The following is a 26,595-nucleotide window of genomic DNA, read 5'->3' as shown; positions in this document are numbered from 1 at the left end:
GGCAACAGTCCGGCTTGTGACACGTGTCATGAGTATTTCGGGCGCGAGGGTGAATAGTTTTGTGGTAGTTGTCCCCCACAAGAGTAATTAGATGTGATGAGATTAGGCAGCGGTACTGGAGCATAGCGAAACAGGGAGTGAATTAAAAAATTACCCTCCTAAACCGACAAATGGGTCACCTCAACGCTCAACCTCTCGCCAATCGATCGGGAAGTAGATTGAGAGGACATTGAACGCAAACGACATTGCCCTCGAGGTACTTGGAAGGGACGAGCCTTCTTCTAATATCGTCATTGTGTAGCTGGCCAAACAGATCACCTTCACAGATTAAACCTTCTTCATCCATTCAATAACATCATCCACACTTAACGCTCAATGTCCATCCCTCTAGCGCTTATCAATGGAATACCCCAGGAATGAACATAAAGATCTCTGAGGATGGCAAGTGGTTCCAATTCAGTCTTTCATATGCTTATCAAAACAGCCTCTATTTATTCTAATATACACCCTATCTCTCTCTGTCTTTAGAAATAATTTCATCCTCTCTCAATCAACCTTCAGGAGGGACTCTACGGAGACATCCCTTAGTCACTCCAGCCGTCCCTAGCAGTTTGGTCCAGAATCATTAATCAACCTGAGCAAATCAGAATTGACAGCACAATTACAACCTTTCGGATGTTTCCTGTTTTCTTGTTTCATGCCCCGCTGGAATTGCAATTAGGAGTAGCGTAATTGTGGCTAAAAGAAGTGACGTTCTTTTTTTTTTTGCTTTGTTTCTCCATTAATTGAATGTCACGAGCGAGAGCGTCCAAAATTCAATTGAGCCAATCGGTGGAAGGCTCATAATCGGAAATCTCTTGGCAGAGAGGCTTCATGGGAGTCATCACAACCAAGACCAGTGGCAATCGGCACTATCAACTTCTAGTACAACAGTTTGTACTTGGTTTTTGGAAGTACTTCCCAAAGGATATTGGTGTACATTAGGTCTACATTTGTGCCTGTACCTTACATCCGTAACCCTTCTTGATAGGTAAAGATTCCCTACAAATTGTAAGATCCTAATTGAAGTCAACTTTACATACTTTCATCCCACCTCTGCGCACGACCGCACAGTAAAAGTTGTACATTTTTTAGTGAAATTGATTTCCTTTCCCCCCGGCCCGGATAGGTTCTACTTACCTGTCCCTTTAATTCACATCCAACACACGCTTGCAAAGAAACCTCGCTGTCCCTGTCGGATCAGGCGCTGGGGAAATTCCTTCGAGAGCAATAAACTGGCTTCCCTTTTCATGTTGGGATTTTGTACGCCTGTGGGCCTGGGTGGGCTACACAACACACATAATCTCGGTGAATGCCATTTTGCAAACGGAGGGGGGTTTCTCTTGCACAGTTCTCTTCTCCAAAAAAACACGCATCTCTTCTTTGTTGGAGCTTTTGCTTCGTTTTAATGTATGTATCACATTGAGCGTACGGCAAAAGAGTGACGCCGCTGTCACCGTCCCCATAGTACGACGTACACTTACTCGTTTGTTTCTTCCCGTTTTGTTTTGCTTTGTTTGGTGTCAACCTAGTGACATCTTACCCGACCCTTCCTCATCCTAAACCCTAGTTTGCTCTCTTGAATAAAATTCTAAAACTACTGTACTTTGTACGCTATTTACAAGCCACTGCCACTCTTTCCCGATATATTGCTTCACAGTCCTCCTCCACCGCGTGATTGATTGATAGCTTCCTTGGACTTGAAACAACTTTAAACCCGCACCGAAACACCATAATCTGGATCTTCCTTCCCATCTCGTTTTCACTGTGCCCTTAAACTACAGGAACAATATAGAGTCTCGGAGGAAGTTAGGAAAATAAACGCTGCGCGATTCGTTCACATCTCCTTTCGTTTGTGCTTGCTACACTGGCTAGCCATATTTTTTCAATCTTCAATAACTGAAGGTGTGTGTGTTGGAAGGTAAAAAATGATGGACTTTGGAAGAGACATAACTTAAATTCACACATCCCGGTAAATTTAAAAACCGAACGCTAATCGCCACTACTAAGCTCTCTGTTCAATGAGGAGGTTTGTTTTATACTGTCTATACGTTAGCGATAAGGCGATGATGATGATATTGGTGAACCTGTCTACTTCATCCCATACCTGGAAAAAAGCACTTGGTGGCAGCATTCCTCTCTGTCTTTTCTGCTTTTGATTTCTTTTCCTAACCCCCAAAAACATTAATTGCCCAGGTCAATTGTTTTGTATTGCACGTGTTCAGAGCCTGAGGAGGCCCACCGCCAATCGCTGAGTCTAATGCACCTTACTAATATTGTTTATCGAAAGGGACTCCTCCGACAGCTGTTCGTACTCCCGCTGCATCATCTTCTGTACCCGCTCCATCAGCGCTGGAATGTCGTCCTTGGAAAGGCCCGCGCAGGACACTTCCGGTAGAATTTTGATGATATTTTTCCCTACAAACAAGCAACAGCAGCGATTAGAACCTTGAATGCCCGCAAAAGGTCAAACTGTGGAGCCTAGCCCCGTCACCTTACCTCGGTTGAAGATCTTCGCTTTGGATTTCAAAAAATGGTACTTCGAAATGACCACCGGTTGAATGAAGGCTTGCGATTCGACGGCGACGTGGAAGCATCCCTTCTTGAATGGCAGCAGCTTGTCACCGTTGCCGCGCGTACCCTCGGGGAAGAAAAGCAGCTTTGCCTGCGGGCGGAGAAGCCAAAGCAAGGGTTATTATGTTGAATTTTGCATGCACCGACTACGGGCTAGTACCTGTTTCTCATTGATCGCTTTAGCATAACTTTAGTGCACCGATTTGTTTTGTTAAAGGTAGATGCACATGTCCTGCACGCATTGCATCCATTTTCATGACAAAAAACGATGAAACATACTTTCGTTTTGTTTTACTTCATTTTTTCTTCCTTCTTTAATCTCCTTTCTTGTTTCATCATCTATTTCAAACAACATAAGCCACTGGATGCGAAAGATGATGCTTTGTCGTCCTTTTCCTTTTGGCAACATCAATGCGGAGACAGCTTTAATCGACAGAAGGGAAGGTGGGGAAAGAACATCTTCATCAACATCATTGAATGTTCGATTGACCGGGTACGGAGAAAAAACACACAAACCTATCCTTCGTGTTGGTGGAAGAAAACGGAACACGATACCCGCTCCGGCTATCAAAGGAACAACATCGCATTTTGCGGTGCGCTAGAAACAAAACGAACAAAACTCATGTTGCTACAAACCTGCCAACCGAAACCGGCTGAAAACTCGTGGCTCGTGGCCGAAAGCCGACACGCTGTGGTTATGTTTGTTTTGCGAATGCGGTGCTATTTTGCTTTCTCAAGTTCAAGAACAAACGCTCGCAATGTTCGAAAATCAGTGCTCTGAGGTAAAGAAAAACATTTCGTTCCGTACGGTTTGGGTTAAATTTGCACGAAAAAACTAAACCAAAAAAACAGACAACAAAAAACGAGCGTGTTAACACAGAATGCCTAACCAACCTGATGAAGGTTTGTGTTTGATAGACATCACCCTTTTTTTTTGTTTTGTTAGTTTTCAGTGTCCTCCGACAGGTGTTTTTGCTACTTTTAAATTTCCACTACTTTCCACGAAAAGAAAAAAAAGAAGAAGGACAGGAAGAACCTTTAACCTCGAGGACTGTATTTTTTTATCCACCGGAATGTTTCGATTCTCCACGATCTTCTCATGCCATTGTTTGTGGAGTTAGTTTGGGTAGTGAACGGTTGCGTGTTAACCGGCAGCAATGCCAAGAGGGAAGCGAATGTACAAAAAAACTGCTTACCCTTCAGTTACAGTCCGTTTGTGAGGCTTGATTCAGGATTGTTAACCTTCGGGGAGTCCCTTCGCGGCAGTCTATCACACCGGAACGACGATGTGGGTGACGAAGTGCAAATTTCGAACGTAAACTTCCAACGCCACAAGCTCACGATCCTGTCAGTGAACTTTAAAAGGGTTTCACTGTGAGTGATGTCTTCGTCTAAATATTATTTTTTATGGAATAGTTATCCTTTCCAGCAAACGATAACACGTTTGATAGACATTTTTGAATTGCGTCATTAGGTTCGATCACAAGATCACGTCGTACAATCTAAACGATTGGTACGACTACAAATGTTTCAAGAAAATCCTTTCCCTTCCTTAACAACCACGGTACGGTGTGGGTAATGATACTAAAACGCTCTCCCCGCTTCCCCGGAAACGATCGTTCAACTCCAAATCGACACTATAAACATCCATTCCATTGAGCCCTCACATCGATTCCATTATAAAGCAACCTCGTGTCGGCTTTCGAAACCTTCTGCTACACCATCATCCTGGTGAGATTTATCGCTAGCCTAGCGACTCGTTTTGCTAAATTTCCTCCAAATGCACCTTTAATAACACTCAAGAACTCGGCAGGCAAACACCATTAGGACCACCGCCGCACAGTGAACCATGCTGTTTCTATCTCCATCTAAATCGCTTCGCCATATTGCCACATTGATTAAACATTACTTTTTATCTGCACCATCTTCAGCAAACGCAACGCTCCGAAACCCGGGCCCGAAACTGCGGGAAGGTCTCAGCAGGAGAAAACAGTGCCAAGGAGAGAAAACTTCCAAAGCTTCCAGGTGCTACGGAACTATGGCACGGTCACGGCGGCTTAGCAAAATAGATCCTAGATGGTCGATAGATTCTGGGCCAGATACGAAGTTCGTTCACCAGGCTTCACTAGTTTCATCCGGGTGGGCGAAAAGTTTTCTCCATAAATGTAAGCAGCAATGAAGCAAGGAAAGAAAGAAAAAAGGAACAGCAATTGTTCCATTGATTTCACAACGGTTTAAGATTTTCCTTTCCCTCGACGAAAACTACCCATTTCTCTACGCTTCATCAATAGAACACGCATCAATCGGCCCCTGTTCCGGTAATGCATGGCACCGGAGAGGGGTAAAAGTTGTTCATCCTTTGCGCCCGGTAAAGATGGGGACAGTTTCCAATATTTTTTCGCAACCAAACGAGGTCGACACTGCGTTCGACGCATGGTGGAGCGGCCGGATAGCAAAGGAGAAAACTTTTGCTCCATTTGATGCGTAATATCAAGCGTATTATCGGTGTATTTTTTTACGCTGCTGGATTTATGTGTCGTCGGTTTCCATTCTCCATATTGAAGGAGAAATATAATAAACAGCTCAAACGAGAATAATATGTTTTTTAAACATAACACATATGCTCATTCCTTACGGTTTGTTATGTAAATTGCATACTTTTGGGCGTTTTATACTATCATTATTAAATTCCATATTAAACGCCTAAATGTATGCTTACAAAAGCTACAAAAGCTATAAAACCTCAATAACAATATATTCGGCACTTTCAACCAAACTATATTCTAAATGATAATATTTACACAAAACTTGAAAGATTTCTATGATGTTGTTTATATCAAATCTAACTCTTCCAGAATAACAACAACTGAGTCCCATTTTTGGCAACATCTGATGCTCACCACGCATTGCCCCTCTTAACAAAAAGCTTCTGTCCTCTTTAATATACGCATAAAGCAACATTCTTTAGCCAGCATACCACACTGCGTCCCCTTGGGTACTCAAATGGCAGAAGAAAACACGCCACGAGCTGTTGGGGAAACCCGCACTTTTTTATGCATTCCATTCACGATCCTCAAGTTTTTCCAATTCTTCCACATTGGTTTTCCGCTTTCGAAAAAAGATGTTTTATGTTCCTCATCCTCTGTATACTCCCCTGTTTTCAACCTCTTCGAATCTCTCGCAAGTGTCTGTTTTGGTTACAGTTTTGCGTGCTTCGCGGTTTTCGGTTGATGTGAAGTGGTAGATAAACCCGACTACACGCGTTTTCCATGCGTGTAAATCCGTTCCACTCAACGAGAAGCGTACGGCTTTTACGAAAGGCAAGCACGAGGGCACAACGGGAAAGCCCGACCCTGTGCAGCCTTGATTTGAATTTGATATTTATTACCACGTCGAAGGCACACTCACAGTCCGGTACTACGCACATCCAAAAGTGGTACTAAAGAAATATATCATTCAACATTACGACGCACTCGTGCTAGTTTGGCAGTTTTACCTCCACCTTTTCTGCCGCCAAGCCAAGCCAACGGTTGCCTAATCGAAGAACGATCGTTTGATAAACGAACCCAAAGGACAGCCGCCAAAATAAAGGACCATGGTGAACTGATGGAAAAGTTTTACCCACTAACACGCTGCAAAGTTTTGTTGGCTCCGGTCCCAAAAGGCTTTTCCTAGCCTTGTCGGCCGACGGAAAGTAAAGTGAAGCAAGTGGTGCGAAATTGATAAATAATAATCAGCATCATTCCCCAAGCATGTGTAGGAAGGGGTGTGGAAAATAGTGATGAATATTGCCCATCCAGTATCGTCACGTATAGCTGACCGGATGAAGGGCAGTGAGGACAGGAAAGTGGCATTTTAATTTACTATTCCACTCTCATACTGAAAAGGGTAAGAAATTACGAAACTATCCAACATAAAGAAAGGGTTGTACTGGGGTAAAGAAAGGGAGCTTAAATAAGATACAAGCTAGTTGAAAGATGTGATGAAGAATGCATGTAAACGACTCAGTTTTCGAGGCGCCTTTATCGTTCCCGGGAAGACATACAATCATGCCAAGAGAAGCAGTAGGACGGAGTGGCAAAAAGTTTTCCCCCGAGGCGCTTCCTGTTTTCTGCTGACCTCAAACGATTAGCAAAAGAACGGGGAACGGGAGTGAAAGTATTAATTGGCAACTGTTTTGACAAGATAATCAAGTTTCGTGCGTAAATTAATGCTGTGAATGGTTGGTTGTAAGGGTAGGGAAGGTGCAAAAGGGGAAAGCATTTCGAGATGAAACAAGTCAAAATTGGAATGGCTTGTTTACTTATAGGCAATAAGAATATATCAATACACGAATAGCCTCTGTGCATACGTTCAGGCATATTTGTTAAAAAACGCCTACATTTATGCAATATTAAATGAATTGATTTATTTAAACCATTTTCATACATTTAACCTTAATTTTCAACTCTTAGACCTTTCGTGCTCTATTTTATTACTAACTACTTCATTCTCGATGTCACGACCCTTAAAGCAAACAATTATTTCTGCGTGACAACTCACTACAAACCCCTTTTGTATCGCAAAACATAATGCTACGCTTATCAAACTCTCTTTAAAGTTTACCCATTTTGAGCTATCTCCAGTTGAACCTGTGGTATCAACGATGAACCAAATATTTGCTCTCAAACCACCTCAACCTTTGCCCAAAACACACACACCAACACACACTGTAGCCAGAAATGGGAAAACAGTTTCGGTTGAACTTTCACGATGCGGCACGATGCCCCTGTGGAACGGAGTCAGCCGTACACGGTCCCCACAGTTTGGTAGTTTGTTATCCTGTGGTAACATAAAAGCCAGTGGATTTCGCTCTCTGTGCCTTCGTTCAAAACCGACACAGCAACTACAACAACAACGGACAGTTTTCCCCCTTTAGCTTTGCCAGTTTTACCGACTACGACTACCTTTACAGTGATTGCAAAACCAAACCCACAGAAAAAAAAAAACACAAACAAACACCACTAAAACTCAAACACCCGGCCCATCCGGTTCGAAGGACCAAAACCAAACGCTTCAACCCAAGCCAAGCCATTGAAAGGATAAATCTCGTCCCTCCAGTTTCGCTCCGGTTTCACCAGTGGCGTTCGTAACCACCGAAAAGACGAACGTAACGAAAGATCACTATCGGCGGCAAATTTGTTTACGTTATTATCAGTGCCAGTGCGAAGCCAATCCCACCCCACTCGGCTTTTGTTCGGGACTTTTATTGGGTTAATTATGCTACAACCGGTCGTCCCCTCGCCAGCCATTGTTTTTCCCCTCTTCATTGGAAATTTCTTCCACGGCTTCGGGGGTAAAGGGGTCCAACGACCCTCTCCGTTTCCGTTCCCCGATCCTGCTCAACAGACACCGATTGTGTGCATCGGTGCTCATACTTTTTTACGATACCATCATAAACGCACCTCGTTCGCAGCCGCGCACACTCCGGCACGCTCTCCATCATCTTCGGCACAAACGCCCTCCACCGGAAGTTCATGTTGGCGTACAATTTCGAATCGATTCACCGGGCGTCGACGCACGTGACTGTGATTTGGACGGTGTGGCCACCGCGGAGGGTTTGAGCGCTGTGTATGTGCGTGCTAATGCTAATTTTTCAACACCACCGCCACCACCATCGCCGCGTTTGGATGCGATTGACTAACGACTCGACTGTCGGTGTGATTGGCGCTTTGCAAGGACATCGAGGCGCACCAACACGGCAGCCCTGAGGGAATGCGCATCAACCGGCGCGCCGACTGCAGCTCTTGGGGTGTGATGCGTGGTGAAATTATATTATTTCAAATATGCGTATAATTAAGTCCGAAGCTTTCAATGCCACTCTCTAATGCCCTCCCCAGGAGGACGTGAATCTTCACTGAGGACTATCGCAAACCCCAGAAAATGAGTCATTCCGCTGAGTGCTCTCACCGTACTCGAAGAGCACTCGACACCGCACACTACAGCCACTCGTTTTCGCTTCCTCGCGAAACGTTTCCTCAGCCTTGTAATGACACCTTTTGGAAAATGGAAATTACCATCCCAAGCGCTACGGCTCATCGTTGTTTTATGATTCTTATCTGACGCTTTATGGCTGTCGAAAAAAGTGTCATTTTCCCTGCCATGCATCGCCACATTTTGCACGTGTTGGTCGTGTTTGTTTTTATCTCTCGCTCTCATCGCCGCCCCCGTTATGCTCGTTTCATGTAGTAATTTTATACGTATGTAAATCACTTTCCTACCCATTTCATGGGGTGCCCGAAGCTGTGCTCTTGTTACGCCGTGCATCCATCTCACATGGGGAACATTTTCAGGGACGCAACAACAGGCGCTGCTAGACCCCTCAACGAGGGTGCGGGAAATCCGATAGCGTAATTAATTGATCGGATTTTGGCATGGCGCAAAATTATGCTTGAAACTTTCCGTCACTGAATATGAGCAAATGACACAAGTTCATCCAAAACCATGTTTGAAGCGTGCTTCTTTCTATAGAATCTTTTCCCCAAACAAAGCTCAATAAATACCCTCAGCAAAGCTACTCGCTCATCATCGCTTGACCCTGTGTGGACTCGTGTTGCAAGAAACCCCGAGGTAAAGCACCGAGCAAGGCCACCAGCCCCCCCCCCCCCCCCACATTTCTAAAACGCAATAGTAATAATCGTTAAACTTAAATACCCTGAGTTTCAGTGGATTTCACTCGATTTACTGCACTGCTACGAGCGATGCCCCCAGAACCACTGCGCACATGGAAAGAAGGGAAATAAAGATGGACTGTATTAAGTGCTGGGCTACGGGTCAAGTGCAGCAGCACACCATTACCATGCACTTACACCACCATTGCATCAGGTCCCGTCCTGCAGCCTTGGTCGTCATCGTGCTTCAAGGCATACAGGAACGACCGAGCGCAATGAACACACTTTCCACACTGTCTCCAGCAGGATTATGCATTGTTCGTCGCCAGCGGCCACAAAGTCCTGCTGCTGGACGTGTTGTTGTCGAGCGGCGACAATTGTTTGATTAAATAAACGCAGCATGTTGGCACCATCGTTCCCTGGCGATGATGTTGGTACAGATCTACAGAAAGACCCTCTGGATGGCGTCAGAAAGACGATAACTCAGAGGCTGGGATTGTATGGGCGTGTTTTTGCTGTTGCTGTTCCCAGATCTCCCCCACATCCAAGCAATTGGCTGAAGGAGTAAAAAACGCATACAAACTCATATGGGAAGTGTATAAAAAAAGAAAGAAAAATAGAAATGGAAACAATTCATTGCGCAAAGCGAAGAAAGCATGAGCGTTGGCGAGGCGAGAAATTCGATAATTGATTGCGATGAGAGTCATAAACAGCGGCACGACTAGTGGCCACTTCTGGGCCATTTCACATGGCTTCATTGCTGGCTTTGCTAGTGCATCACGGGTCACCAGGAAGCATTTGGTAATGTGGTAATAGAGTAAGGCGTGATGTTAATAACGACACGGAAACTAGATTATCGATTACCCCCTGTCAAGGTGAACTGACTGCCAATCACTAATATTAATCATTTGTTTTGATGATAATTGCAATTTCCTCTCTATCGACTTGTTCCTTGAAAACAATGCGCCTAAATGTAGGCAAAGATCATATCACTCATTTAGCGCCAAAATGAGATGCTGACAATGGATATATTACATGCAGATTGCCTAACTTCAGGCGCAAGTTGAAGTCTGTGCGTTGATAGCGACATTTTGTTCACCTGCTTGCATAACTTTAGGCGCTTTATGTTTCAATAATGTTGTTTCATTTAATTTTACTTGTATTTTCCGAAAAAAAATCCATTTTCTTACAGAATAGAGTACAATGTGCTACATTTTCAGTACAACCCTCATCGTCCATTTAATGATCAGCCTGGTACAGTTTATCGTCAATCGTCTTGCTCTAACAGTGGCCTGCTCACTGCTGGACATAAATAATATCCTGCCGCTTCAATGACTACATTGTCTGCCCTTTCGAGTTAATGAATCAACGCTCAAGCTACTTTCTTGCAGTTAGTGCCTTTTGACGGTAGATCGACTGCACTGGTACGATACTATCTCACCCGTGGCGTTTTGCCATTGTCGCTCTTTTCACAATGTAGCAAAGACAAAGTAAAATTCAGAAAGAACGTTACCAGCCAAAAGACTCCCTAACCAACCGCATCTCGTTAGTGCGCCAGTAGCACAGCCAGCTAGCAATCAGGCAATAGGAGAATTTGATGAGGAAGACAGTTCCTCTTAGTAGCCTCGAAAACGGAAGCTCGAAGGAAAAAAACAATTTACCAAGACTGATTCTGATCTCGGTAGATGGATGAGTTTGAAGCGAAGAAAAACGTTCAACTTGAGACGCAGGTAGTATGTGCAAAAGGCCATGAACCAAACTATCACCTTGCCAATCAAATGAATTGCAAAGGAAAAAGCAAGCAATGAGAAACACAGCCATGGCTGGGACAAACAAAACGCAGCAAAACGAAACGGAAAAAGTGGCAATAATTTTCTGTTTATTGTCTAACTCAAACCCATCCTGCAAGGTTCTCTTTCCTACGCTCGCATGCTTTACAGCAGATAAACACGTCCCCATTTTCCTGTTGCAAACGTACAGAGCCCGGCACAAGAAAATGAGCCCCCCGAGAATGGGCATAGCTGGGCGCAAGAAACAAAGAAACAAGCCTGCAGAAAGGTCCGGAAAAGGGACGTGCTTCGATGCCAACCTCACAACAAAACCACTTTTTCCCCTCAGGAGAGCAATTGAAGCGACGTGTTGGAATAGTTTCTGTGCGTATTATCGGGCACCAACACACAGTGGGCAGCAGTAAGGACGATTGTTTTCTCGTGCTTTTGCAAAACGAGTATCTTTCCACAGTCGTCGCACACTACATTCTTATCAAACCCTGAAACCCGTGAACAAAATAAAGGAAGAAACCGGAAACCGAATAAACACCGTGGTTACCGTGGATCGCTTCATGCATTATCATCGTTGGTGCTGATGGGATTAAATTAAACTGACCGTTTACCGGACTGTTGGGAGGAAGAAACAAAAGCAGAAGCAAATAGATAACAGGACACCAGCATTTGCCAGCCTCTTTTTGCCGACAAGCCGTTGTTTGCTGCAAATAAAACCCATCTCAAGGGTTTACCTAGTATGCGGCCTCTCTTTTGGCAGCCACAAGAGTGAATGAATTCACGTTTGCTCACTAAACACACCTCGTGGTGCTGTGGCCCCAAAGCAATCAATCATATCGGGTTTGCTAACTTTTCAACCAATAAACCGTCTCGGCGTTCGGATGATTGGAACGAATGGATGAAATTAATCCTTCAGTCAAGTTGATTCTGCCATAGATTGGTACAGATTGACGTAACGCTGTTGTATCCATGGTGACATGGGATGACGTTGAATGGGTTTGTGCCGGTTGCCATATGCTTTCTGGTACCAATATCTGGAACTGATTCTGGACCGAAAAACTATCCTTTAAGAGGACTTTAATTCTTTTGCACGTCATTGTCCAGTTTTGTCGATTTTCGGACCAGATCTTATTGTCCAACGAAACAACCGTCGGCAGACAAGACAACCTCAGCATTGTCGCCGTCCCTGTAATTTTCGAATCCTTACCAACGCCATATGAACGGGTTCGGGTGTTACTTTATGATTTAATTTTATTCATAATACCATGATCAAATTAACTTTTCAAACATTTTGCTTCCAAAACCCTTTCGCTTCGTTCTTGGTCACTTTTTGGGGGTGCCCTGGAAAATGTCATCCCACGCACTGTGGAAGCCATAGCAAGCGGGAGTTTATTTTCACTGCCGATTTCTATTTCCATTTAATGGTTGGACTATTACCGGCTAACATTTTTCGTTTCGTACAGTGTTGTGGTTTGCTGCTAAACTGCTTGGGACGTGGGCGAAGCTTACAGGAGGCAGGAATTTGAAAATTTTAATCCATCGTTGATACCCAAGGATTCGCAGGGATTTGGCAGCATAGGGCATATTCGGGACGGTCGAATGCTCACATGTGTGTGAAAGTAGTTCTAAGCCACGTTGTAGTATTGCAGGGATCTTAAATATTAAGTTTTGAATCAATGCTACCATTGAAATAGAGTAAAAATAAAGATTATAAAAAAATAAATGCAATAAACTAGTTTTACTCTACAAATTGCATGTATTTAAGCGCTGAAACAATTATACTCCGCCTAACAGTATGCAATTTGTCATACTTTTGATATTTACTGATCTGTTCAACTGCTTTTCTGTTGTAGGATGCAGCTTTTGATTAAAACACTTATATTCTTTATTGTTAGCCTTTATTTAGCCGGTCTCGTAGTACAGTCGTCAACTCGTACGACTTAACAACATGCCCGTCATGGGTTCAATCCCCAAATAGACCGCGCCGCCATACGTAGGACTGACTATCCTGCTATAGGGGGGAATCAATTTGTCACTGAAAGCCAAGCCCACAAGTGGGCACAGGCAGGCATTGACCGACATCGGTTGTTGAGCCAAAAAAAAAAAAAAAATTCTTTATTGTCAAATTATTACTTTAATTTTCCTGCGGAAATTCCCGTATACTGTACAGAGCCCCTGCATTACCATTCACAGTAAAATCTCTCTCGTTCTCTTACTGTTTCAACTGGGAACGAACCCAGTTTTTTGGCCCCCTTTTTTGCCCCGGTTCATTGTATTTTTAATAGAGATTATTATCAGACAGAATGTATCCGTGCCGTTCAGTTGCCTTTGCGTTACATCCCGGAAGCACGATGAGCACAATTTACGGGATCCTCTTAAGTGGAATGAAAAATATTTAAACCCCATTCATGGCCCCGGTCCGGGGAATGCCGTCGACTGCGTGACCATACGAATAGGGCCGGCATGGAGCGTTGTGGTTATTGGATTTGACGGGTGGGTAAACCTATGTAAACCGGTCTCTCTCGCTGGTATACTTCCTGGTGCGTTGAGTGTTATAATTTCATGCGATTCATAACCGGGCGCGCAAAAACGGTCGGCGGAAGCAAGCTCTTTAAACAGGAAGCTGGTGGTAAACATTTCAATTTACAACTACTTTGTCCTTCTTCCCTGGAGTGCTTTGCAAAAATGCTGATGATAATTTTTACTGGATTTGCTTTGCACTTTCTTTGTAGCTCACTCTAGTCTCATCTTTCCGTGTTCGTTGAAATTCTACCAGTATGCTTTGGTATGCCGCTTACCGACCGATTAATCCGTTCCATTACTTTAGGAAACCGTGTGTGTGTGGGGTTATATTCACCCCAAACAAATCTATGCAATGTTTTTGTGTGCTTCAATAATTTCACTGAAACCTTAACCCTGTACACTTTCTCACCTACAGTAGTAGCCGGCATCAACATAAATTAAAACACTGGAAAGAAAATGATCCCTCCTTCCGTGCCATTTCCCCGCCATTTCATTTGTTCTTTTACCCTCCCAAAGGTCTTAATTATTTAATTAATTATGCATGGCATAGTTACAGCAGCAGAAAGCGTTTTCGCTGGTGTTCGCATACTCAGTGTCCTGCTCCCCACTTTGGTCAATGTTGGAAGGAAAACCCCAGGGCAGGATAATCAACACAAAGCAGACGGAGCGAAATGTAATAAAAGAAATATAACCACCTTCTCGCTTGCCCGAGTTCCGTTCCCATCCGGTGGCCAATTAAAGCGAAGGTACCGAAAATGAAGCCAGGCGAAAGTGGGAACGCACCGGATGAATACTAAACCATACTGTCTTTGTTTCCACATCACTCGAGCAGGACCGACCATCGGTCCGTGGTGGTCATTTGCGCCACTGCACCTGTCGATGCGGAAAAATGGGCCAACTTTCAAACAAGGGGACTGTTGTTCCTTTCTTCCTTTGCGCGAAGGGAAAAATAGCTACTAAAGGGAGCTGATAAAGCGTGAATCGAAGAACGAGAGAGAAAGAGACAGCAACTACAATTACAATTGCTATTATCAAAGAACAAGCTAAGTAATTTGTCATTAGGACAATCTTTTTTCTCCCCAGCAACAACAGTGAAAAGTCTCAGCTGGGTAAGAGTAAAGCTCGATTTGCTTAATCACGCTATAATTGGTACACAGTTTGTAATCTTAATGAGTTTTGCTGTTTGAACGAAAGGGTAATTCTCCAACCTTTAGTGAATGGTTTGAAGGAGAAAAGAATGACCAAAGTATGTCGGTAATGCAAATGACACACATTTTTGAGCCTAGATTTATGCAATCCGCCTGCAAAATGTGAATTAAGAGTTGACGGTAAATTATTTTATTATTTTACAATTTACATTAAATATACTAAACTGAAAACATACCTAATAACTCCATAAATTGTTCAAAACGTTTACCTTCAACAGCAGAACAGAGATGCTCACTCTCATCATACACAATTTCCCAAATGACCTCATAAATCTCACTCACACAAACTACCACGCGCTGACTCACTCATCTCAATCAGTAGAACATCTGCAGCAGCATTTCAATAAATTTTCCGCCTAATTAAATCATGCAGCTTTGCTTTACCAAACCACCCGACAGGGAGAGACATAAAGACACGGACCAGAGTGCCCCATCACTGCATCATGAAACGTACGAAATACGAACCTCTTCAACCGCTTGATCCTTCCGAAGGACATTGGTTTATCCTTCTGGTTCTAAAGCTGTGCCGGCAGCACTGGATGTAGCTCTTGGTAGCAAAAATTCTCCTTCTCGTTCATAAATTTCAATTGCAATGTAAAGTAAATTACAGCTTTGCCTTCGTTACCATAGTCAGAGCGTCTACTGCCATCTATCGTGTCCGTGCACGAAAGTCTTTTGATACATAATAGCTTTCTAGTAGCTACTGGGCAGCTACAGTACAGTATCGGATGATTTGCCATGCTACGCTTTCGGCGGTCGAGTGTATCCTCTCAAAAATCTCCATTCACGTTGCACAAAGATTGACCGACATTAAGTAGATTATGTTTCAAACGCATCAATTAAATACCATTGAAGGATGGAATCGCATCAATTAAAATCGAACAAGGTTTTCTAGAGAGAATCAAATGGAGTGACGCAACGTATCGCATAAGCGCCAACATCCGGAGCCAAGTGACCAGGAATGTTCGATATAGCAAGTCTATTTCTGCACAATGTCAAGTGTGTGGGGTTGAAATTTGTTATTTATTTGTTATTTATTTATTAAAATTCAACGGACCGCAAGTGGCCCACTTGAAGCGAATTCATTTCCATTCATTCATTATAACATAGTCACATTACGGTCATTCATTTGTCACGCTTAGTCTGAAGTAACATAATTAACATGTAAAAGGTCGCACGACACGAATACTATTCAACAATGCGGTGCGCGACATGTCAGGTTGATGACGATCACAAATGACATTAAACTCACGGCACATACGAATAAACGGATCAGAGGAGCCAAAGCGAGTGCGGCGTTCCTCCACGTCAAGTAGCGATCTAGCTCGGAGCGATCTCGGCGGGACATACATGTTGAGCCTCGAAAGAAGCGCGGGCGAGTCGATCCGATTGTCAAGAAGTCCCGCGACAAACAGCCTCTGAGCGTTGCAGTTCCGCTGCTTCAGCGTCTCGATGCCAAGCAACACACAGCGTCCCTCAAATGAAATCAAAAGGCATGCTATACTCTAGACAGAGTCAAGTGCACACCTTCGATTCAATTAATCGAGATTGACAATCAACTCGATCGATTGTGTACGATAAATGGACAACATTAATTGAAAAATGTCTGTTACTTATAGCAGATGTATGTTCGCCTTAAAGAATGCAACCTATTTTACACAGACAACTTACAAATTTACTTGAATTGAGGCCCTCCACGATTCTAGTAAGCTTGTTCATATGGAGTCTGACAATTGGAGGCTACAATCATCTTTACACTCCATACAAATCCACACACAAAACTAGCCTGAACACAAAATTATTAACAAAAAGGCAATTTATGCTGCATAGGACAGTTCTTGATGCAAATTATATTGATTTGACGTTTGATCTGTCTCAGGGGCCCTTTCCGTTTCAAGTTCGTAGACTGAAATTTCAGCCTGTCAGCTGTTTGCATTGTATAGCAGTTTTCGAGCAGCTATCAAAGTGGGTATAGTATACAGGTGGGCTTATCCCAAGTTGTATGAATTTAGAAGGCTGATTTTTATCACCTCTGTTTCTGAATGAAGATTTTAAGAACGTTTTGTGTATTCCTCAAGCCTCCAGAAAGCTTATTTGAGCTAAAGCTTTCACCGGTCCTATCAAAAAGTGATATTCCAATTTGGTTATAAAAAATGCTATGAAACCAGCTGTACTACATACACTTTGATTCTAGATTCCGTCACCTGAACTTTTTTTAGTGCACCTTGGGGTAAATGTAGACAACACCGTGTTTTGCCATTTTTTAGATTTTTTTATTTTTTCACCGTGGCGCATTTTCGAGCAGGTACTCGAATTTAATTCTAGCTTTGAGGCTAAAATAATCTAAACTGAAAATCGCATTCTATGTGGTTTTGTATGGAGTGTTTACATGATTTAAGCCAACTGTCAAACCCCGTATCTCGGGAACAGACTCTAGTTTTATTTTATTAAAGGTAAAGCAAAAAAGTAGAACATAATACAAAAAAGGGAGGAAAGTCTAAGGTGCCAAACATTTAATTTTGTGGAAAATTTCACAATATCGGAACTGACCAAACTTCAAACAATTCATCACTGTTTCTCACTGTGCTTTATAAAAAATAACCAATTCGTTCCAAGCTATAGCTCCCCCAAGAAGAGCCAAATAAAGGACCTTATTCTACAAAATCACTTCAGTTTGGTTTGGCGCTCTATCAGGTAAATGACTTCAATGCTAGTGCTGCAAACTTACGCCATTGTTTCCTTTAACTCGCTAGCATACAAAGTTCACTCCCAAAAATTAAGGATCAAAGAGTGCATACTCACCGGTCGGATTGCTGTAGGTGATGTAAAATTTAATTTTCCCTACACTTTTTACTATTTGATGATTAACTTTTCACAGGATGGAGTGAGCAGAACCATAGTATTATTGTAGTGAAAGCATGCAACAGCTAATTAACTCCAAAGGTATCTAAGGAAGTTTTGGCTGCGTGAATTTTAAATAATTTCAAACAATATTAAAAACTGCTCTTGTAATCCCAAACATCACTTCATCAAACTTTCAGTGGGTGAAAACCAGGCAAAACGTCTAGAAGTATTTGAACATTAATCTTGCGCCCAACAAAACATTATTCCACATCCACAAAAAGAAGACTACAACTCTGCTGCCCACCCTACACCATTCTTGGGGGGAAAAGATACATCCTTGTGGTTAAATTAACTCATGATTAATTTCCTCTTAATTTGCGCTTCTGTTCAATTTTTGTTTCTTCTTAAGCTATAAAACGGCCTCACCCGGTCAGATTACATTTTGCCATTAAAAATCACCCACCCCACCAGCTTGGTGATCCAGCTGCACACCAAAGCATAGGCCCATTTATCTCCATTAGAAATCTGAACTCAAACTTAAGAAGGGAACGATATTTCACGCAAAAAAAAAATGAGAAAATCATCCGCTACATTACCACCGTCGAGCTGATTGTTTATTTGTTTATTGTTTATTTGTAAATGTTAAGTGATTGGCCATAATTGGCCTTATCACTGATCTTATAAACTAAACTTATAATAACATAAAGCATCGCGGTACAATGTAACATCAGCACAAAATAAATTACACAGAGTATCACAGCAAGAAAAACAGGTTAAATTAGGGAATTCCAGTCAAAAGAGTCATAATGTGCATTAAATCTGATAGCCATCGCAGTCAAAGGTTCATTATCGCTATATGCTACACACTGATCATTACATTTTTATGCTCTTCATATTTTGTGTTTCATGTTGTTTTCTTGCAAACCATTTTTTATTTAAAAAAAACTTCTTTTACCGGCTTAACCACATTATCACTCCTAGACTACTAGTCATGCTATTTACTCCATTTGTGGCGAGGGGTTGCCACAAGCAAACAAACAAAAAAACATTTCCAATTTCCTCAGGAATTTTCTTTGCCGTGTCTTTGCCTGCAACCGTGCCCCTGTTCAGCACTTCTTAATCATCAAAAGCATCCCACGGTTTTTGGTGTTTTGTTTGGTCAAGATTTATGATGAATGGCTAACTTTATTTATTTTGACTCGCCGCAAGGACGTACTCTTGGTGGTAGAGCGCTAAAAAGCCAAGTGCCTTTGAAGCGAACGCAAAAAAAAACATGAAAGAACCAAACAGAACATCATCTTATCAAACACCAACTAGACGTAATAGGGCTGTCTTGTACCGCTTTTTTCGCTTTTTCTGCTTCCCATAAAAAAGCAAAAGTGATTTTCACCATTTACCACTCAGACACTAACCGGTCGAACACTTTCCCACGAAGGATAATCGAATTTGCATTACTTCTCCACCGAGAAAACCCTCAGACACTCAAGCGAAGCGCTCTTATTGCTTGTGTGTAGTAGCGGCAGCAGCAGCAGCACTAGCAGAAGCATCATGTCAAGTTTTCGCGTTCTTTTCACTATTTTGAATAATATATAATCGCTGCACGCGCAAGAGCTTCTCAACTTAAACTGACGGTGGAGAATTTCGGGATGGATGGAAAAAGAAACATACACAACCTGCCCAACTCTTAACTAGCCCCTTGGGCAAGTGAATCCACCACCAGCAGTTTGGTACGATGTACTTTGTCAGTGGTTAATATTTTATCGCCAACTCGACCGGAGGGTGCAGTTTCGTGATGCATTATTCAGCGCAGTGATCCCTGCGTTGAGGTTTGGGATGTGAAAAATGATGGTTTCATTTAAAAAATCGCTCAATGTGATGGATATTCCATATTACTAGTTCCTGGTAATTTTGTACTTAATAAATGCGCCTAAATATAGACTATATTTTTGAGACTAGTAGCAGATAAATCATAAAATACGATATCTCAATAAGAATACCTCGAAGAAGTAAGCGCTTACTGAAAAATCAATGGTTAAATAATGTTCGTACAACATAGCCAAATATAGGCAATTAAAATGTAGTTATAAAAAGTTATCCTCTAATATTATGGTTGCATAGTCTACATTTAGGCGCCAACACACGTATAGTGCAATCCACTCCTTTTCGTTGAATCATTCGCAATAGTTACAACGTTCAATTCAATTTTTAATTCCACTGCACGCTAACGCTACCCATCGCAGATCGACCCATGTGTGTGTTAAACTGTTGATTAAGCCCTTTAACTTTAATCCTCACAAATTAGTTTCAACTTGTCGGCAACCATAGCGAGTGCTTGCCATTTTTCAGTGCATTACCTCTTTTTTTTATTCACACCACTTTTCCAAAAAGCTTTCCATGGTAAAACTTTGTCCGTAATTTTGCCGTGTTCATATCCCAAATATGAGTGCGCTGGAAAACTCGGGTTTAATTAAAACTGGTACTGTGCAACCTTTCCGTCTACCACCAACCCCATTAGGACGTGACTGTGGAGGATGTGGTGTTTCTATAGCGCACACAAACATAAAAGCGTGCTTGATCATACGGCAATACAACCCAAACCATCTCAAACTCGCAGCCCAAACACCGATCGGTACCGTTTTTATTAGCAACCTAACATGAAACAAAGCCCTTGTCCCTCCAGCACCTAAAAGCGTTGTACTCAGTGAAGGGTTAGGTGGGAGTGGGCATGCCACCAGTATCAAGCCTCGAATTTGCCCGCTCTTTTCCAGCTCACTAGCGCAACACCACTCTTCTCGTCGCTCAACACTTTTCCCGGCAATACGTTTGTTTCCACCACGGGTTGTTGCACACATCCACTTTCCACCCAATAAAAGACATGTCGTGCAAAAATATAATAATAAAAAACACACTCACAAAAAGCGCCGCATTCTACACGCCCGGCTCACCCGTTACGAGAAACTCGGGGAGCCACATTGGAACAAGTGCAGCCTAACCTTTCTCCCGCGCTAAAAGGGAAGTTCAGAATGGGCAAAGTGAAGGTGAGAGTGTTTTTTGCTCGGAAAACAGTGCCAACAAAACCCTCCTTTTACATTCGAGTTGCGAGTCATATTTCCTATAATTTTTTCGCCCGGCTGTGTACTCTCGTGGGAGCTAACCCGTTTTTGCTGGTGCCCCTTGCTTTCCACCAGCTTTCCAACGGTGAAAAACGCGTGAAAAAGGATGTTTGCAATTATTTTATTATGATTCGTACTGTCATTTACGCGAGAGCCTCATCGAAAAGGGACGCTAGAAGCTTCCGGAAAATGTTCGAGTTGCTTTAATGTTGGGAATTTTCCCTCTTTCCGGTGATATATACGCACTCATTTTCATGTCATGATAACGTCTCTAAAGACACTCTGCGAGTATAAAATAGTCTCTTTCCAGTTTTCTAATCTCTCTCTAACAACACCTGCGCCTGAACTAGAAGCAGCCAGGTAGCTCTCAGTACACTCAGTTGTTTTCAGTAGTAATAGTTTCTTGGAGACGGTTCATCTTGCAAAGATTTATTGGTGCCTAAACTTGTCTTGCCCAATTTTCCTGCTACCTGCTCTCAAACGCTAATGGGCACGATTTTTCCAAAGCAAACCCGGGAAAGGATCTTTCCAACAAAAAGGTCCCCTCAGCAGGAGGAAAATGGAGTCATTATTTCGATATTATGCAACCGTAGGAATTCGACCTACAGCGGTGCCATCTGCCCAGAAATTCCACGGGCAACAAACCTGAAAGCAGCAGCATCTTACGCGACACTAAGATGCCATCCGACTTCATCGTCGCAAGACCCTGCCAGTGGAGAAATAAATTAGTTCCTCCCAAAATGTATCCTTGTTGGGAAACCTACCCGACTTTTCATTGCCCCTGCAGCTTCTGCTACAGTTTTGCGTAACTTACAACGCAACTGAATCGTCTCTGTGTTACCGTCTCTACCTTCCCCTGCAGTACGGTGTATGTTTATGCGTTTGTGGTTTCCTCCAGGCTGTGTGCCGATTTACAACGGAAAGTTTAGAAGACATTGCTACTACCACTTCGCTCTGGTGTATTTTTGAGCAAAGACAGGGAAAGGCTTCCTACTTCCTTTGCTCGGAATTACCCACGGAAAAGTGACTTTAAATGTTCGACAAAAAAACAACGCTCACGAAGACATTCTGGGAGGATGGAAAAGAGTGAGAAAGTGAACCGCTTTGCCTAACTGCAGCACGCTATATCGCAGACCTCTACATGAAAATGAGCTAAATTTCGACTGGCAGTGCAATTTGCCTGTCGCCGGTAAAGTTGTTCAACGCAGCAAGTGGAGTGTACTTTAAAATTACACTAAGAAAAGGGACAACATTCATGCAAAGCTTGAACAGCAGCACCATGAAGTTAACAAACACAACCCAAACCAACCCAAACAAAACCAGCGCCCGGAAAGAGATTACATCTTTTAATTCAATTACAAAAGTGGTAAGCCCACAAGGAGCCTCGTAAGTGCAAGCGTGTGTGTGTGTAGTCCTTCAGTCCTTCAGACGGAGCGAACTGAAAGATAAGCAATTGAGGTGAATTGCTTATCTTGATGGGCCGGTCTCGTAGTACAGTCGTCAACTCGTACGACTTAACAACATGCCCGTCATGGGTTCAATCCCCAAACAGACCGTGCCGCCATACTTAGGATTGACTATCCTGCTATGGGGGGGAATCAATTAGTCACTGAAAGCCAAGCCCACAAGTGGGTACAGGCAGGCCTTGACCGACATCGGTTGTTGAGCCAGAGAAGAAGAAGAAGAAGCTTATCTTGATGAAAGAAAACCGCGCACGGGCTCGTCGTAAAATAAGCCTTTCTCGCAACACAACACACTGGCTGTGTGGGTAATGGCAATCGTGGCTGACGTGGTTCGCTGACGTTGTCACAAATTGAGATGCTTTTACCCGTAACGGGATACATCATGCTTCGTGTCGTTGCTGTTGTTGCTGATGCAATTTCATACCCATTTATACAATTTCCACTCCCACCGAGCAGCCACCACGAGAAACGGTAGTAAATAGAGAGCTGAAGAGAATCGTTTCGTCGAACGAGGTTCTTTCCGTCGGGCACGCGCGAACGAAAGCGATTGCTTTGGAGCAATTTAGTCATTAGAAGGAAAGGGGCGTAATTAATTGTAATCACGATATGCGTAATCAAGAGCTGTTTGCTTAAGATAAGAAACGAAGCTAGATGTGGTAAGCACATGTAACGGGAGGTATGTTTTATTATTCGTTTTGTTTCGGTTGAGTTCTAGAAGGGAGCTCGTTCCATACGAAACATTATCCAATCAAGAAAACTGAGCTTGATGATTTATTCAAGGTACAATTTCAACAAGTTTGTACAATTGTAATCATTTAAATATAATTTGCTGCGAAAGGTATAACATTGCTTCTATAATTTGCATATAAAATCGCCTAAATGTATGCAATTCTGATTACATCTTTTTCTTATTAGGATCATTTGTGCTATTTAATAAACCACAAATTATAGAAAAAAATTAAAATTTTGATTCGAATACTTTAAACAAACTAAATATCTTCAAATAATCCCTGAGTTTTAAAATAAGCTGCATAAACTTGACTACATTGACTCAACAAAACAACCCAAAAATGTTGACTTTCAACTAAAGAGCAAACACCAATTAATGATGGTGCAGAAAGAAATTCCATTAACAGACCCACGGTTCATCTGGTCCGTTCCATCCCAAACAAACCTAAAAGTAACCTCAAAACCTAGGGTTATAAATTAAACCAACGTCACCAGCAAAAAGGGATCGTGGGATTTGATCTTTGTGATCCCTACTTAGGACACCTTCAGCATGTCACCCAGCGCGATAATGGACTCAACTACGGGACTAATCTATGCTTTTCATTCTCAAGCACAAACGTTGGCATGAAAATGAAGCGAAGCTCTGTCTTTACCGCACATTCTTGATCCCACCTGTGGGTGCTCGGGTGGGGAGTGATTAGCATTCATTTACCATTCTTCACAGTGTTGAGCCAAACCAGAAAAAGACAAAGAGCTCAATTTATCGTGAAGTTTTGTGCAATTTAAGGTAAACCAAGGTTTCGTAAACAAACCCAAAACCAAGATTACACAACAAAAACGGAGCTGCCTTACCATTCTTCTACACTGGATATTCATTAAGCTGGAACAGTAACTTCATAATTTCTTATTGATGCTAATCATACATCGACAAAACGTTGGCGAAAATAATCGTTCAGCAAGATTAGCAAGACGGGTCTGCACACGAATTTGTTTACATTTCCTCCCCGGGATGAAAAGTCGAACACAACACAATTGACGGGCCAACGGGCATTACATCTTCTTCCCGTACAACGCAGCCATCATTCCAAACATTCTACCCAGAGCATGAGAGCTTTCCCATCATCATCGTCATCGCCATCCGCTTGCAACGGTTGTTGCTCAAATTTTTAAACTTCATTACTATGCAAATTTTATGGATCTTGAATAATGCTGCGTGTTTTCTTTACCCCAGTGGGAGATCCTCATTTCCCAGTTCAGAGGAGATGTAACAAAAGGAAAAACATTCGCCTGTACTCCTCAGCAGGAATGGAGTCAATTTCCAAAACTGTGAACCTCTGACATGGCTTTGTGTCTTTTCAAGTTTTTCAGCCATTCCATTGTCACGTTGCATGTTAAAGAAAACGGGACAATTTCTCAAGAACAGCCAGTAACATTTGCGTCAACGCGTAACTGGATCAATTCAGCGAGGTGTAGAAGTTGTTGGACCTTGAAAGTTTTTCAATACATCCCAGGCGACAAAGAGATTATTAAATGAGATAAGTAGATTTTATATCATATTTAACACAATGTATTCTTCATCGCATACTTTAAGGCGCTTTAAAAAAACAGAACAACGCCCAAATGTATGCAATTGAAACACAAATACGCCTTATTTAAGCATTAACATCAGCTTATCAGCGATACAGTAAAAAGATTTGTATCTTTAACTTGCTACAGGCACAAAAAACCGGAACAAAGCCACTCCGAAACGTCAGCGAGAAGGAAACATTGTCTGAAGGTTAGCTTTATCGTGTCAGCAAATGCACAACACCACGTTGAATCTCTTTTTGTTGTAACCGGAACCGGAATCGATCACTGTTTTGTCTCCATGTTTCTGTTTCCGTAATGCGCTTAGCTTTAGCTACGTATCTCAATTTTCCATTCTCCTTCTTTGATGGAAAGCTGCCCATTTGTATTTAAATCTACTTGCTTCAGGAAATCCTCTGCCTTAGCACCAAATGGAGCAGCCTTTTACGGTTCATTTTTCAATTCATTCCTTGGTGACACTCACTGCCTTGGTGACAGAAAACGGAACAGTAGCTGACCAACAGTTTTCCACGAAACACCCCGAGATGAAACCCGTTGACTTACACAAAGTCGATGCTTTTTCTTGACAGATTTTTTACATATACTACACCATCCCACTACTTAAGCCAGTTTTGCTTTTGGGGAGTAATCATCATCCCAAATATCCCCCAACCTTTTCCGATGGTTTGTGAGGTGTTTTCCCTCCGTTCCACATAAATGCATAATATATGTAGCTAATTTATTTATTTCCATGCTTCCCGGGGCAGTGCTGTCAGAGTAAATTGATGCCTAGAGGAAGTTTTCCCTCCAAACGCAGGATACGGAACGATGAAATATTGGGTTGAAATTTTCACTTTCCGCTCTCCCTTCCGCTCCCACGTTGTGCCAACGCGGAGGAAAAACACTGTACATCGTTCAGCAGTTTAGCTTTGCCGTTCAGGTTCCATCTTTTTCCCTGCACCCTTCCCGAGATTTACCCTGTACTTTGGAGTGTTGAACGTTTGGGGTGAAAAAAGGAAAAACATTCGCCTGTGCCCCGCACCGTACGATGCAGCTTTCTTCCTCCCATCGCGTCGGGGGCAAAGGACAATGAAGGCAATTTAAATTCAATGTATAAACAAACCGTACCTCCTCCAAACAAAAAAAAACACACACACACTGCATGTATGAACGGCAAAGGAAGGGAAAATTTGAGACACATACCGTCGCCTAGATCATTCGTCTCCATTCACACAGGCTTAGGGGCTGTCACACTGCCGTCCGGGTCAACTTCAGGTGAGCTCGGATACAGACAGGCAAGCCGAAAGGATGTGGAACAACCGAAAGGGGGACGGGTCGAAAAAACATCCGATCGTCACTTCATACTGCAAAGCTTGAGGGCAAAAGCGAGCCAAAGAATACCCGTCGGAACGACCGAAGAAGAACGAAAAGAAAATTTATTTTCTCGTCTTCTCGTCATGATAGCATTGCCTGCTTTTGGGGGCTATGTCGTTGTGGCCCCCCAAACGAAAACTCTAAAATTGCACCAATATTTTCGCAATGCTGTATGCTATTTCCTCTTCCTTTGCTTCATCCAAAAAAAAACCCCTAGAGTCATAAATTCACATCTGTCAAATGGAGCTTAATCTTTTCATAATCGCTGCTGGCCTCCGGGAGCGGTTTTTACGCTGGTTTTTGTCCTTGCAGTTTGAAAAGAAACCTCCACAAACATGATCTAAGACATTTTGCCTTTTGAGAACGGTTGCAGCAAATTGAAAATGACAGCGGAAATGAAGGTTTTGTTAGTTATTTATGGTATTTATTTTCAATTTCCTAGAGTCAAAAAATATGTCAAATTTTGGTGAACAATAAATATTGGGAAATAATTCAACATAACCAAACCACTTTAGGCTGACGTAATTTATTCAGGTAACGATTATCATAACTTCAATGTTCAACTCGTTACCAGAAAACAAGTCATTATTTGTAGCAACTAATTCTAATGACCTTCAAAGAATTCGCCTCCATCTCGGGTAATGTGCTTTCCCATAGTAAACGATCTCACCAAACGGCCCATTAACACTATCAATCCAACAACAGAGAGAGAGAGAGGGAAGGCTCTCTCG

General features: G+C 42.5%; 1 protein-coding gene across 1 annotated transcript in view; it reads right to left on the bottom strand.

The window, feature by feature from the left end:
• Positions 1-1,418: 1,418 nt before the first annotated feature.
• Positions 1,419-26,595, bottom strand: part of LOC133393581 (1-acyl-sn-glycerol-3-phosphate acyltransferase alpha-like) — a 42,206-nt gene continuing 17,029 nt past the window's right edge. Inside the window, exons 3-4 of the mRNA XM_061659120.1 lie at positions 2,539-2,704; positions 1,419-2,457 (exon numbers count right to left, since the gene is read on the bottom strand). Of these exons, the coding sequence (XP_061515104.1) occupies positions 2,297-2,457; positions 2,539-2,704 (327 nt within the window). The 3' untranslated portion in view covers positions 1,419-2,296. The remainder of the gene's footprint in view (positions 2,458-2,538; positions 2,705-26,595) is intronic.

The sequence above is a fragment of the Anopheles gambiae genome, chromosome 3 (assembly GCF_943734735.2).
Source record: "Anopheles gambiae chromosome 3, idAnoGambNW_F1_1, whole genome shotgun sequence".
Lineage (NCBI taxonomy): Eukaryota > Metazoa > Arthropoda > Insecta > Diptera > Culicidae > Anopheles > Anopheles gambiae.
This window is presented reverse-complemented; position numbering and strand designations above follow the sequence as displayed.